The sequence below is a fragment of the Lepidochelys kempii genome, chromosome 8, assembly GCF_965140265.1.
Source record: "Lepidochelys kempii isolate rLepKem1 chromosome 8, rLepKem1.hap2, whole genome shotgun sequence".
Lineage (NCBI taxonomy): Eukaryota > Metazoa > Chordata > Testudines > Cheloniidae > Lepidochelys > Lepidochelys kempii.
Window position 1 is genome coordinate 29,825,464 of NC_133263.1, and position 14,603 is coordinate 29,840,066.

Sequence of the window (14,603 nt, forward strand, 5' to 3'; positions counted from 1 at the left end):
AGCAGCTGTGTTAGAATCAGAATCATCTGCAACGCCATCCACCAGTGTCTCCCTGGCACAGACACTGCTAAGTAAACCCCTTGTACAACTCACTGAAGCAGCCTATCACTTAGTAAAAGGGCATTTGGTAAAGGGCACTGTAGTGACCCTGAGTGGCCTCCCTTCCCACGGGAGAGCAAGGGACCATTACACTCCTCCTGGAGGGCAGAGCCTAGATTGCCCCACCCCACCTCGCCAGAAGTACAGGACATAGCCAGAAGTATAAAAGGCAGGCCCTGCAGCAGTTGAGGGAGAACCTGCGGAGGAGAAGGACGCTTCGCCTGTTCCCAGCCCTGAGACTGTTTTGTTGCTGGCTGCCTGAGCCTCCTCAAACCCAGGCCCCAGCTCAGTTATAGACTCCGTTTAATGGCTGGCAGCTTGAGCCGCCCAAGCCCAGGCTAAAGCCTGATCATGACTGTTGGTCGCCCAGCCCTATTGTGGGCTCTTGACTGTCCTGCGGACTCTGGTCCTGGCCAGACAGAACTGGACTGAGTGGCCTCCCTCCGCCTTGGAGAGCAAGGAACCATTACAGGCACGCAATGACATACAGGGGAGCTATTTTCCAGGTGGCTCAATTGCTTTATGGATGCTTCTAAAGCCATTTTATGAAAGTGTGTGTCTACAGTGTTTCAAACCATGGAAAGTAGTGGCATAATCAAGTTTGATGCATGCTTTTCAGGAAAACTAGCTTAAACTGTTTTAAAGAAGTCAATGTTTTCCAATACCTTTTTCTAAAATCCCAGCATGCCATGTGGGACAACCCTTTTACTAAAGGGTCTTCAGGTAGGGCAGGAAAAAATGAAGCCCAGCTAACCAGCATGGCTAGAGAATTCTCTGCTTGGAGGCTGCTACTGAACATCTATATGAGGCAATGCTTTATTATGAACTTCAGGGCACAATTACCTCTCCTTGCCAGACCTTTCATTGGCAGAATCCGGACATCTGAACTGCACCTGTAATCTTACATTCTTATCTTCTGCCAAGAATAAAGCACGGAAGATTTATTGCTTCATAGGAAACAAGCTCTTAAAACACATGGCTGTTTCATGCTGCATTTATGAATAGCATTGCTGCCTTGTCAAAATGCCCCAACTCCTTATAGATCTATAGGCACAAGAAGGACAGCTGCTCAGTCTCTTTTAAGTGTCAAATGAAATCAAGGAAATGATTCCTACTATCACATCTCTTATTTCCAACAAGTAAAACATGATCATGTGAGGGGTTTTTTTGCAGTTGCATACACTTATTTATTTTGCAGTGCTATTTACTGTATGTAACTACGCACTATGGCCTCTACAGGCAAGAAGACTTTCTGAAAAAGTCACCAACATTTACTAAAAAGCAACAACATGCCTTCTTCATGGTATCTTTCATGGTGTTCTAGGCTTACAGATATGACTAACTCCCATGTTCTCTTTCAGCTCTGAGGTGCGGGATCTAAAATAAACAGCATCTGAAACTTTGGCAGCCTTCAAATTGACAAAAACGATCCACGCCAGGCTTGTGTGTCAGATCCTGAGATCTTGCATGACTTGAATCGGCCGGCAGGTTCCAGATGTTCAGTAACATGTGGAAATGTAAAGAATGTGCATTAGGGAGAGCAAGTGTGGTTGGTTGGTTTCCCCAAACTTGGTTTGACTGACCTATGTAATTTTACTCAGTAGAAACTGTAGATGGGATTTAGGTGAGGGCAAGAGAGTTCAACAATAAGGTCCGATAAGAGCCACTTTCTAGGATAAATTTAAATAGAGCCCATAAAAATCCTTTTATAATAGAGCTCCAATGGGTACATTTGAAGCCATTAATACTTGCAGCAGAATATTTATCAGAAGAGATCTCATATTAGTGAATCTCCCAAAACTATGACTTATTCAAATATGCATACTCCATAGGGACAGAATGATGCATAGGGCTGATAAAGGACTATAGAACCTCAAAGGCAGCAGCTTTTTTCTACTCTACAGAATATTAGTGAGTACAAGAAGTTAGTCCAATAAAATAAAATATATTTTATATATCACCCACCTTGTCTCCCTCATGGGCCATGAACACAGCTACAGCAACCCTGCAAACGTATCTTCGGAAGTAAGGGTTGAAGTACTTGGACAACATGGGAAGCTTGTGGTGTCATTGCTTGTCCCGTACCTGGTCTGTGGCTAAACTGAGGACTAAATTCACTTAAATTTAAATGGAAAAAATACCGGACATTCTACTATTGCCATACGGGACTGTCTAAATGGGACTCCTCCCCTTCCTCACAGTACAAGGTAGCAGGGATTATATTACATACGGATATTAATGAGACAGGAACTTGAACTTACATTTTCCTTAGGCTGGGCAGTTTCTTGAAGACTCCAGTGGCTTCTAGAACTGAGATATCATTGTCATTTAGACGGCTGGTGGGAACAAACAAAAAGGCACTTAATGCTTCATGGATCTCTGTAGCTGTGTGTCTGTGGTGTACAAGACTGCCACACAGAAAATTATGGCTTTTGTTAAACAAAAAGAAGCATCCCACCCTAATTTCCTGCCAACTCTCTATCCACCACCTATTTGAGCTCCATACAACAGAAGGCGTTATAGACAAAAAACATATAAACATAACTGTTACTCTGATAACTGTATAGAAAGCTTAGAATTTCCTTAAGAGGCATGAGATTGATTTGGTCAAAAATATTTTGTCATAAAAGGCCCTGATGACCACGAAGGGATTATATCCCTTCACTTCAAAGTGCAGGGTGCTGCTTTGGAAAGAAACCTCTACACAGCTTGAGGACCTGCTTACCTGAGGGATCTCTTTCTTCTCACACCATACTGCCACTGAAGAAGTGCTCTACCTGAAGCACAGTTCTGTGCAAATGAGAGGGAATGGCTTGCAGAGCATTTTCTATATGGCCCCTTATATCTGAAATTTGCTTCCCATGTTTGGGTCTGAAATAGCCCATCCCCGTTGATCCTCAGAAGTACTGCAAAGACCATTCATTAGCAAGGGCTATTAGACAGGGCAGAGAGCGTGGGTAGCAGGCTATATTGCCCTGACTGAATTTGTACCTGATTAAATTTAGTTTAATTTTGTTGTGTGCATGCTTTACTATGCTCCGAAGGGTTAGATGTGGCTCAGCATCCTCTCTTTTCTTTTCTTTGTATTAAGTGGAAATAAATAAAATACCTTAAATACATGAAAAGATTTAAAGAGGACACAAGCACTAGAAGAGGACCAAATCCTGAAGACACTGTGCTATATCCAATATTGTCTTATACTCCATTAAATTGGATAATTTGCCTTTCATCTGAAAGGATCCCCAAAAGTAGAAAGCATACATAGAACATATTAGCTCTTTTATATACAGAGTCACTTCACAGTTTAATGTGTGCAGACAGTTCTGAGGTGGAATAAATGAGCTGTTTCACAGCCCTACACAAAGATTTAGGTCAAAGGAATACCCTTTTTCTAAAAAAAAAATGATTGGACCTTTCAAAATGCAGGGCTGCTAAACAAGTAGTTAAAAAAAAAAGAGGAAAAATGTGCAAAGGATGTTCAGAACATCAGCATTCACCATAACCACCTCTGGAGGGCATGCCACTTACAGATCGGTAGCATATTCAGGAAGGTGACTGGGTAAGCGGGTGAGTTTTTGGTTGGAACAGTCTACAATTGTTCCTTCGCAGCGACACTTTTCAGGACAGACAAGGTCCATGAAGCACTCCCCGGTGAACTTACTTCTGTAATCCTCTGAACCTGCAGGGAAATGGAAATGTATCCAGGTAAACAGCCTGATAATTAACAATCACAGAAATAAGAGATTGAAAGGAGACCCCTCAGTTCCTTGTCCTTCATCTCCATTCACTCCCCGCAGTCTCCCCTAGCCATCTCCCTAGCCAATGCTCCCTACATTACATTCCAAGGTGTTTTGTCCAGCTCTCTTTTCAAATGACTCAAGAGGATGGGCTCCTGCCTCTTTCCTTCTTCCCTTGGGAGATTATTTCATAGTCTTATAGGCCTCCCTGTTAAAACATCTTTTTCTTAATCTTGTCTAATTATCCCTTTGGGGTCCATCCACAGGCCTGCACACATATAGCCTCGCTGCAGTCAGGTTTGCCCATGTGCACTTCACTCTTGCATCAGGGCAGAGGGTCTAATGGTATCAGCAAAAAAGATGGTGTGTTCAAGTGAAGCAGTCATTTGAAACATGGGTGTTCAGAAAGGATTCTTTTACTAGCTATTAACCTAGCATAAGCGAGCCTAGTCACTTTGCAACAATTAGATATCTTGACTAACTACATGAAACAAAAAGCAGTTGAAAATAACAGCAGTTTAAATCATGTTCATTTCAATCAAGGTAAGCACAGACTGAACTTAGAGAAAATCACTCTCTAACATGCCATTATATTGTAATTGCCAAACCTCTTTGACAAGGCTTTTGACCCATTCTAACGAAATGCTTTTCCAATTAGGTTCAATGAACTACTCCGTACTTTTCAGCTTTTTTTTATTAATAATATGGGGTTTGAAACTTGATCTCTCTGCTTCTGGAGCCAAAAGTATTAACAAATGTGTATGTAAATCCAAGGGTTGCCAGGACAGATCTAGTCATGCAATACTTGCCTGCTCACTTCATATTTCATTATGGAACCATCAAAAACTTCTTTGGAAACATTTGTTATGCTCAAATGATCATAACAACCAAAACCATATTTTAACTTGTCCAGGGCCCCCAAAAGCCAATTGTAATTGTAAAAGGTCTTTGTCACTGCCAAAAAACACTTAGTTGAAAAGCACTAATTCAAACAGGCAATACCTTTTTCAGAGTGATTTGAACAAGCTCATTTTTAAAGAACTCTGGAAAAAAAAAACAACTAAAACCCAAGTTGAAATTTGCCTTCTGAGAGTTGATGTCATTTTTATTCTAGTTTCCCTGTCGAGGCTGATAAAAACACCACTACTTGTTGTATGATTGCTAACCAGAAGAAGAAATGATCATCCAATAGCACCATTATGTTATTAATTCCTGTTACATTATCACCTTACCAGGGGAATCAGGTGAAATCTGGTAGCTCCAAAGTTCTAGCAATTTGATCATCAGACCTGTAGGTTTAAGTCCCATAGATAGACTTGCATTTAATTTATAACACAATGGTTAAAAATACAGTGCAGAAAGGAAAGCAGGTAACACACTGCTTTGCGTAGTACAGATACGTGGGTGATGAATGCTCTGCAAAAAGACAGGTCATCATTCTGTTGAGAAATTAAATTCATTTAAGGTCTGATCTGGCTATTGTTTTTAGCCTGAAGGCAGGGGTGAAAGTAACTTAAAGGACTTAGCAGTACGCCGGAGTCCTGAGCAGGGGCGTGGCCTCAACTGGAAGAGGCGGGGCCTTGAAAGAATTAAAGGCCCCTGGGCTCCAGCTGGGAGCCCCCAGGCCTTTAAATCACCCCCCAGAGCTACCAGCTGCAGAGGTGGCTGGGAGCCCCAGGGCTCAGGGTGCAATTTAAAGGGCCCCGGGCTCCAGCCACTGCTACCGCAGCAGAGCTCCGGGCCCTTTAAATCACTGCCTGAGTCCGGCTGCCAGAGTCCCAGGGTAGTGGCGGCAGGGCTCGGGCGGTGCTTTAAAGGGCCCAGGGCTCCTGCCTTTAAATTGCCAGCCTGGGGAAGCCGGTCCAGTCTGGCAAGGCGTACCAGACCATACCGGCTTACTTTCACCTTTGCCTGAAGGCACTGGAAACAGACTTTGGAGATATTTAAAACTGAAAACCTTTGTGCTCAACACTTCCTTATTCATTTAAAATCACTTAAAACATTAGGCAGCAATATCCCATTGTATGTTTTAATGTGCTTTAAAAATACCTACTACAAAAATACTTAAATTCTATTGTTTTCTGCAATAACAGCCAACTCTCTCCTGAAAATCCCATAACTGGGGCACAAGTTAAAATGGTGACAGGTAAACACTACTGCATATGATGGAGAACACTCTACATCTGAGACCATTAGAACTTCAGAATTGTTGTTACACCACTCACACTGAGCAGTCCCCAGGAATTAAGGAGTGACCAGAAATGGGTTTGGGAATATATCAAATTTAACCTCTGAAAAATTCAATTGTCACTTTCATTATAAATCCATTCCTTGAAAGAATAATTGTGAATGCAATAATGTGGTAGCGAGTAACTGTTTATTTAGGCATTTTGTCTGCTTTGGACATAATATCCAGTGTCCTGTGGGTAAATGGGAGATGGGTGATGGAATGGAAAACCTAGTAAAAAAGGTAGAAAGGAGCATATATTTTTTGAGGGATGTAAACTACTAATTTCTAGACATTTTTCTCAACCTTTTTGGAAAAGCTAATAGAAGGAAATTTACCACATGTGACTTTGCAACTTTCAAATTCCAATTCTCCCGCTGTGTACATCTCTCATACCTATGCTGCATCAACCATTAGAAACCCATCTAGCCAGGGCACCAGTCCACCACCTGCATGCTTGGAACAGGTGAAAACCCTTCAGAGCTCAGCAGGAGAGAGGAAGCAAAGGGTTTAAAAAAAGATTTAAAGACGAGTGATCTGTATAAGCATGGAGTCACAGTGATAAATAACACACACATCCTCCTCAAGTAGTCAAAGTCATCCATTAGGCTGAAAGACAGCAGGAATCAGCTGCCAAAGATTAGATAAAATTTACTATTTGACTAGAGCCTGGAGATCACTTGGACAGGTGGCTGCTCTATTAAGTTATTCCCATCAGGGAAACTAATGTAAAATGCAGCCATCTGCTTGCAGAACTAGTTAAATGTGTATCCCTATCTCTACATGCAATATTTTATCAGCCTATTACCTCAGAGGTTTAGGTGGATATGGTATGACTTAAAAAGCACAGTTAGAGATCATGTGCAAATACTACTTTGTCTATTCTAAAAATTAACCTTAGTGAACCATGGAGAAGAGCTATAGAAGCAGTGCAAAAGACTTCAGCAGTCTCTCGTTGGACTCTGTTTTTGAAGTTTTTTTGTCAGCCACACTATCAGAGGCTTGTTCACCTGCGTATCTACCAATGTGATATATGCCATCATGTGCCAGCAATGCCCCTCTGCCATGTACATTGGCCAAACTGGACAGTCTCTACGTAAAAGAATAAATGGACACAAATCAGACGTCAAGAATTATAACATTCAAAAACCAGAGAACACTTCAATCACTTTGGTCACTCGATTACAGATCTAAAAATTGCAATTCTTCAACAAAAAAACTTCAGAAACAGACTCCAATGAGAGACTGCTGAATTGGAATTAATTTGCAAACTGGATACAATTAACTTAAGCTTGAATAAAGACTGGGAGTGGATGGGTCATTACACAAAGTAAAACTATTTCCCCATGTTTATTCCCCCCCCCCCTCACCCTCTCAGACGTTCTTGTCAACTGCTGGAAATGGCCCACCTTGATTATCACTACAAAAGGTTTCCCCCCCCCCCCCCGGCTCTCCTGCTGGTAATAGCTCACCTTAAGTGATCACTGTCGTTACAGTGTGTATGGTAACACCCATTGTTTCATGTTCTCTATGTATATAAATCTCCCCACTGTATTTTCCACTGAATGCATCCAATGAAGTCAGCTGTAGCTCAAGAAACTTATGCTCAAATAAATTTGTTAGTCTCTAAGGTGCCACACATACTCCTTTTCTTTTTACAAGAATTAAGTTGTCTCTAAAAAGGAGTTGCCAAAGATGGTAATTGGGGAACTGCATTAAACTGAATTGCCCGTTACTGTTACAGAATTTTTACCTAATAAGCTCAAAAGCACTGTTACAACAAGCAGCTGATAAAGCAATAAAATGTCCTAAGGCAGATACAGATTTTTCTCATTTCACAAAAAGGTAAACTGCAACAAAGTTAAGCACAAAATTTTCAAGAGAGTCCACTAAATTGGGGTGTCTTTTTTCTGGTCCTCAACTTGAGAAATTAAAGTTCAATGGCCAAGGACTTCTTTTTAAAGGGATTCTTTGTTAAATTCTGAGATGCCAGACACCCAGCAGCTCCCAGTGGGTGCTCAGCACTTCTGGGAAATCAGGCCACATATAAGCACCTGGATGCCATTTTAAGTACTCATTTAGTTAAAATTTTGACATAGGTGTTTCAAATTGACCACCCAAAATTAGTGGACGAAACTGAAAATGTAGTTCTCAGTGCTTTAACGAAAATCAGAGTGGCAGAGAACACAACAAAACCAAACCAGGAAACCTGACACCATTTCTTAAACTAACCACTAGATAACACTATCTTCAGGTTTATTGGAAAAAATAGCCAGGGCCTGGTGATTCACTAGTCTGTGTCAGCAACTCTTGTCAGGCCTGATGTATTCATTGCCCTAACTCACTGTCGTCATAATCTATATCTAAAAGATGCCATGTAAGGTATCAAACAAGCTGGTAACATGCGGGCCAAGAAAATAATTATGTGGGGTATGAACAAAGAGTTATAAATATGTGCTAGAATCATGTTCTTACAACGTGTTTGGCAAGCAATGTATAAGCTCAGCCTGCCCTAGACAAAGAAATGTGTATTTGCTTGTCTGACCAGCCTGCCCGTCAGGCAGAGCCAACGAAGGTACATTTACATATACGGTGAACAAAGCTAACAAGTGAGGGAGCAGACAGCATGGTGTCTGTACCCCAACAGGGGAAAGAAACTTTGCCTGGGCTTACTTTTCAAAGAATACATTTCAAAGGTTTATTAGACCCTACAAAGAAGGAGCGAGAACCCCATAGTCATCCTTCACCTACGGAGACAAAAAGAAACAGGCGCTTTAGGCCCTGTGATTGGATCCTGGCTAAGGACTAGCCAGCCATGCTGGAGGAACTTCTATGGTGAGAAAATTTTGAACAAAATACTCTAGTTTGTTAAGTTGAGTTCCAGCCTGAATAGCTTATTTTCACATTTGTTTCTGTGTAACCATTTGTATCTCTATTACTTCTACTTGGTATCACTTTATAAACTTGTTTTACTTACTGTGAACCAATTCAGTGCTGAAGGGAAGGTTGTGTTAACCCCAGTTAAGCTAACAGGCTGCTGTGTACTATTTCTTTAAAGGAACAGCAAACTTGTAATGTTTCATGAGTGTTCCAGTGTGAGGGACTGAGCACTACAGGGGAGATAGTTTTGAGGAAACTTGGGGCTGGAAGGGTTGCTGAAATCCCCTACAAAAAGTAACTGGGTGATGGAAGCCACGACGTGCCCTGAAAGCTTGTCTGCTGGCTGTTGGTGTAAGGGCTATGAGGCACCACAGCATAGCATATAGGACTCCAGAGTTGCAAGGCAGGAGTTGATGGTACCCCTTACTAGCTTGTCGGAACCCCAAAATGTTACAGCATCTCTCAATGTTATTTGATACTAGTGTTTTCAATCCTTACAAATAACTGCTTAGACAATTTAACAGCAGCAAAAATGTTTCTGACGTTAGCACAATTTATCAGTAAAGCTTCTAAACAAAATATAGTGCTACCTTACTACTAAACTTCCATGTAAGGCTCTCAAAGTCCTTTATAAAAGATAGATGTCATTTTCCATATTTTACACAGGAGGAAACGTAGGCAGAGAGTAGTTAAGTGCCTTGCTCAAGGTCACAGTCAAGATCAGATCAAGAAAAAAACTCTGGTATGCTCACTCGCAGTCTTCTGCTCTAACCATCAGAGAATATCACCCTCATGTTAGAAAGTGTTTTCCGTTTCAGTAGACATACAGCTATGGAGACTCTCCTGAAATGTTCTATCAAAGTACTTTCTTTCCAGTTTTAGTTCAGTCCTGAGATTCTGTTAAGTAGTAGACATATAACTACTCATAACATAGCCTCAGCTGTGATTCCAAGGTGTGGTTCATGCAATATAGTTCACGGAATAGCTCTAAAAATAATTACTCAAATGATGATATCTCTAGCTAATTAAATTAACATGATTTTTGATCTTGCTAGAAATATCACTGAAGCCAGAGCCAAACATAATTCATCAACAAGATGTCCAATGTATTCACTTTAATATCAATTAATCAAATGAGTTATTTAGGGACAGTTATTCGGCATGCAGGCCCTTTGAAAAACCACTTTGAAACACTACTGTTCACTGGGGCTATCACCCCTGAAACCTGGAGTCAGCTGCTCAGCTGTAGGTGGGTCTATTTATAGAACACAAATAACCATTTTCACTTTTCTTGTGAGAATGAGGGAATCTCTCACCTTTTGATGCGTCTGAAAACAGCAGAAGTATCCCAGCATGCCATGCGGCAGGAAAGTATGCAGCCTTCCATGGTGCTTGACAGAACCATGTTCAATTTGTATTGTTCTACCACATGGTTAGATCAAGCACAAAGGAAAACCCCATTAACAGCCAGAGTCAGTGTTAGGCAGCGCCAAAGAGAGAGGAGCGTTGAGAGGAAGCAACATGGAGAAGCACAAGCTGGAGCTTTCACTGAGAGCTGCTGTCCATTTCACCCATGCAAAAAGGAGCTGGAGTACAAGAGGTCATCATTTTATGCTACAATTGCAAGAACACTCTGTACAGAACAATCTGTTAGCATAAGAGAACAGGGACCAGAAGTTTTTAAAGGCAGAACTACTGCAACAGAAAACACTGCCAAAGAATTGCAAATGGCTGCCTCCAGTAGGTGTACTCAATAGACTGTACAGTGAGCATGTGGAGCTAGGAAAGCATATAAGATGTCTGCTCTATGCTACTATTTACTGGGCCCCCTTACTCGCCTTTGGTGACTCCTTTCAGAAGATACAGTGGAAAAACATACTCAACTTTTTTTGGTTTTTATTATACCATCCACTTAAGAAGCCAGCTTGGAGGTACAAAACGCCAACTTCATATGCCAAAGCACATACTGGTAAATATAGGATTCCAGCCTGCTGGTCAAACTCTGGCTTCAGATGCTCGCACACAACTCACTGAAGTCAATGGGAATTGTGAGTTGGGACCTCAGGGCAGAATATGTCCCCCGAAATGGTCACACGCACCAGTGGGAATATTTACAAGAGAGTAATAATAAGCAGCAATAATCATTGCTTAATTCCTGTTTTTTAAAACCACACTTCAAAAGGAGGACATAGCAGAGAACAATTACAGTTTAAAATATAAACAAGTTTATTGCTATTGCTCCTTCTTAGCATAATACCTGTAGTTTTCCATAGGGTAGGCGGTGACCGAAATTTGGCTAAATATTAGTTCTTGTCCACCATGGATCTATACAGTTAACATGGTGAGCTTCCCTCCTTCCCATATCCCAGGCTCACTTCCTTATAACTCACTCCTGTGTTCTTGACATGAGGGGTGGAGCTTTCAAAAGTGCTCGGTGTTAGACTTACTCTCCTCCTCGTGAAATATATGGTAAACTCCCATTGACTTCAGCGGGAGCACAGCTAAGCCAACGATGAGTGCTTTTGAAAGACTCATCTCAAACTTATTTACACAGATGACAGGGAGCAGGATTGAAGAAGGGAAGGCTCTGTGCAGCTGGTAGGATGCTGGTAGGATAGCTAGTATCCAGAGGATAGAGGTCTTTGTCAGGGTAGGCCATTCACTGCAGCGACACAGAACAGCTTAAAAAGTTTTGCAGAGGCAATAGATAAGACAGCTGGGTTAACTACTGGGAACAAAAAATGTAATCGTAAAATCCCTTAATTTTTACGAATTTTGTTTATAATTTCCAGTCCCTGGCTTTTAGATTGGCACAGGGAGGGACTAGACAGGCAGAGTTGGGAAATCTGACACTTTAAACATTTTTTGTTTAAGGATCACTTGAGCCAGAGACATCAATGGTAGAAAAATTAGGCTATTGTAATATTTAATTACCTTTCTTTCATAATTCACACAAAGTTTCATGTGGATTCCACCTCTGGTTTATTTATAATGACTTCTGTCTCAGGGCTCTTGCTGGGGGTTTTGCACAGTCCTAGCTGTGAAGGAAGCAGTCCCCTACTCTTATTTCTCCTCCTGTTTAACCATGCATCCACTGAAGCTCTGGATTTTTGGAATAAAATCCCCGCAGGTGCTCTATTATGCAATGAGCAGACATATTTTCTTATCTACCAAATGCCTTTATTCAATGTATCCAATATTCATCAGAGTCCCTGTAAACAAAAAAAGTAATTTTGATGTGGGTGCACACTTTCAATCATTGTGGAGCAGGGCATGTAAAAATCACCAGGGCAGAGCTTTGGGAAATATTTGAACAAATCTGTGTCCCTCTGTTGTGTTAATTAAGCATTTCCCTTTTTTTAACTGTCTGCACTAGCCATGAACAAGAGATAGCAATGTAAATAGAAAGGAGTCTACCACAATGGCTAGTTCAAGTCCTCCTCAGACACAAGGGGACAGGAAGCTCAAAAGCACCACTACACCTGCTTTGCAGTTACATTTTGGGATTTTTGTTCATGGCAGCTGTGGCAAAACTATGCAGGTAAACAGCCTGTTTTTTGGATAAATGTACAAGGGAAAGCAGGAAAGCTTACTGCTTGTGCTTTGGTCCCAAATACTTTGCTGCTTCATAAAATGAATTTCAGTTTGGGCCCAAAACTCATTCTCCATGAGCCTCTCTATGAACAAAACGTCACTCATATAAATGTTTGCAAAAAGTAATGTTTAAAAAGGGGAAACTGACATGGGAAATTTAAATTTAGTTGCCAATTCACTGAAAAGTTGGCAGACAATTTCCCCTGCCACTGGCCCAGCTCAAGAAGAACGATGTTAAATGTAAGTTACAGCAAAGTAAAATTGTATGATTTACTGTAAAAGGAGATTCCAAACTGTGGTAATCAGAGGTCTGTTATTTCAAAGCAAGGGTTGAATCTGTAGTTTGAAAAGGAGTTGAATATGGTTCACTGTTTTCAGCTCTGTCATTAGATCGCATCGACTCAGCAAACTGTTTAGGTATCAGAACAATCGGACAGAAGATTTATTGATCTATTTCAGGCTCATTGTCACTGCGATTGTTTTATTTACCTGGCTTGTTTTATTTAACATGCCAATTTCTCTCTCATGCTTTTATTTTTTCTGTGTAAGTGGCTTTGGGTGCCCATTAAAAGGTGCTAAGTTCAGTGCTCCAGTGAGTGACATTCAATTTAGCACAGAACAAGTGCAACAGAGGCATTGGCACTTATCCCCAAACTGGAGGCACCATCCACTAGGGGTAGCGGGTGACAATCTGTCCATCCCCTTTCTGTCCAGCGTCTCTCTGCATAGACTCCCAACGAGGGTGTTGGCTGGAATTTTTACAGACAGCTGATGAACTGTTGTCTACATTCTGTCAAATGTTCTACTTTCATCAGAAGATCAGGCCTTAAAATAAACATTTAATTGGACACCTTCATATTTTACCCTCTTTTGAGGGCCTATATTCTCTGGCAAACAAGATCACATATTTTAAGATGGACTTGTGCTTCCTTGAGAAAGAAAGCCTACAGTATAGATCAACAAAGCAGAGTAGGAGACCTTTCATATATCCTGGGTTTTATATATATATATAACTCACAGGGTTAGCAAGTGAGAAGCTGGAATGACTGGAAAAAGAAACACAGAGAGAGATCTGAATTGCTTCCAAAGCTTTTCTAGAAATGAAATAGTAAGATCAGTGTCAAAGTTAAATCAACTGTCTTTTTCAACTGGAATATTTTTGGAGTAAAAGGAAATTAAAAGCACTTATTATTCAGTACCAGATCATATTGTTCTCTCTTTCAAAGTGGCTAGATAACAAAGGAGGTAAGATGCATAGTGTCATGTAAACCTAAGCTTGCAAATGCAGTTACGTTACGGAAAGACTTCATACCAATAAATATGATCAAATCCAAGATTCAATTTGCTCATTTCTCTTCTCCAACAACATTCTGTTCAAACAGACTTATTTAGCTATACTCTTACAGCAAACACTCACTTGGACAAACTTTTGATTCCCTTTCCCCTCTGCTTTCCTCCCAGCAAACCCGGTGATGAGCAACAATAAGCAACATTCTAGCTTCACTATGCTCTAACACCTCTGGGGGCATTTTCAGGTGAGCTTTTGTCTCTCTCTTTCAAAAAAGAGGTCAGGAGACATAAAATGTAATTGACCTTAAAAACCAAAACAAAATAAAAAAAAATGTTACTTTTCAGCTGCTCAGATCACATGGCACTATTTCATATGTCTCTCCCTGGCTCAGCTCAAGCAAAACTCTTGGAAGCAGAAGTGCTGGGAGCTTGGCCTCAAGCAAGTTTTTCTGCAAATGCAACTAGGCTTCAGAGAAGTCTATTCAGTTCCAGATAATCCCCACTAGTGTCAAGTATAGTATGGGCTAACATAACAGCTGTCAGGTTTCAGTCTACACCTTCAGCTAGGAGCTGCTGGAGGCCAGCAGGATAAAAGCAGACTGAACAGCAAATCCCTGACCAGGTGTTACTGCAATACTGTAACTAGGCAGATTAGGGCATAGGGATATCTGCATTTATTAAAAGAGACAGGGCTGAATACTACAGACAGGAATATGAACATACAGTATGTGAATGATGGTCTTTGCTTAAGAAAATGAGAAGAATTTGGAAAGGAA

General features: G+C 41.0%; 1 protein-coding gene across 2 annotated transcripts in view; it reads right to left on the minus strand.

The window, feature by feature from the left end:
- The window catches only part of SLIT3 (slit guidance ligand 3), an 802,550-nt gene that overhangs the window by 177,584 nt on the left and 610,363 nt on the right, over nucleotides 1-14,603 (minus strand). For both annotated transcript variants that reach the window (XM_073355953.1, XM_073355954.1), the window contains 2 exons: nucleotides 3,628-3,778; nucleotides 2,361-2,435 (listed from right to left, as the gene is read on the minus strand). In XM_073355953.1, the coding sequence (XP_073212054.1) occupies nucleotides 2,361-2,435; nucleotides 3,628-3,778 (226 nt within the window). The remainder of the gene's footprint in view (nucleotides 1-2,360; nucleotides 2,436-3,627; nucleotides 3,779-14,603) is intronic.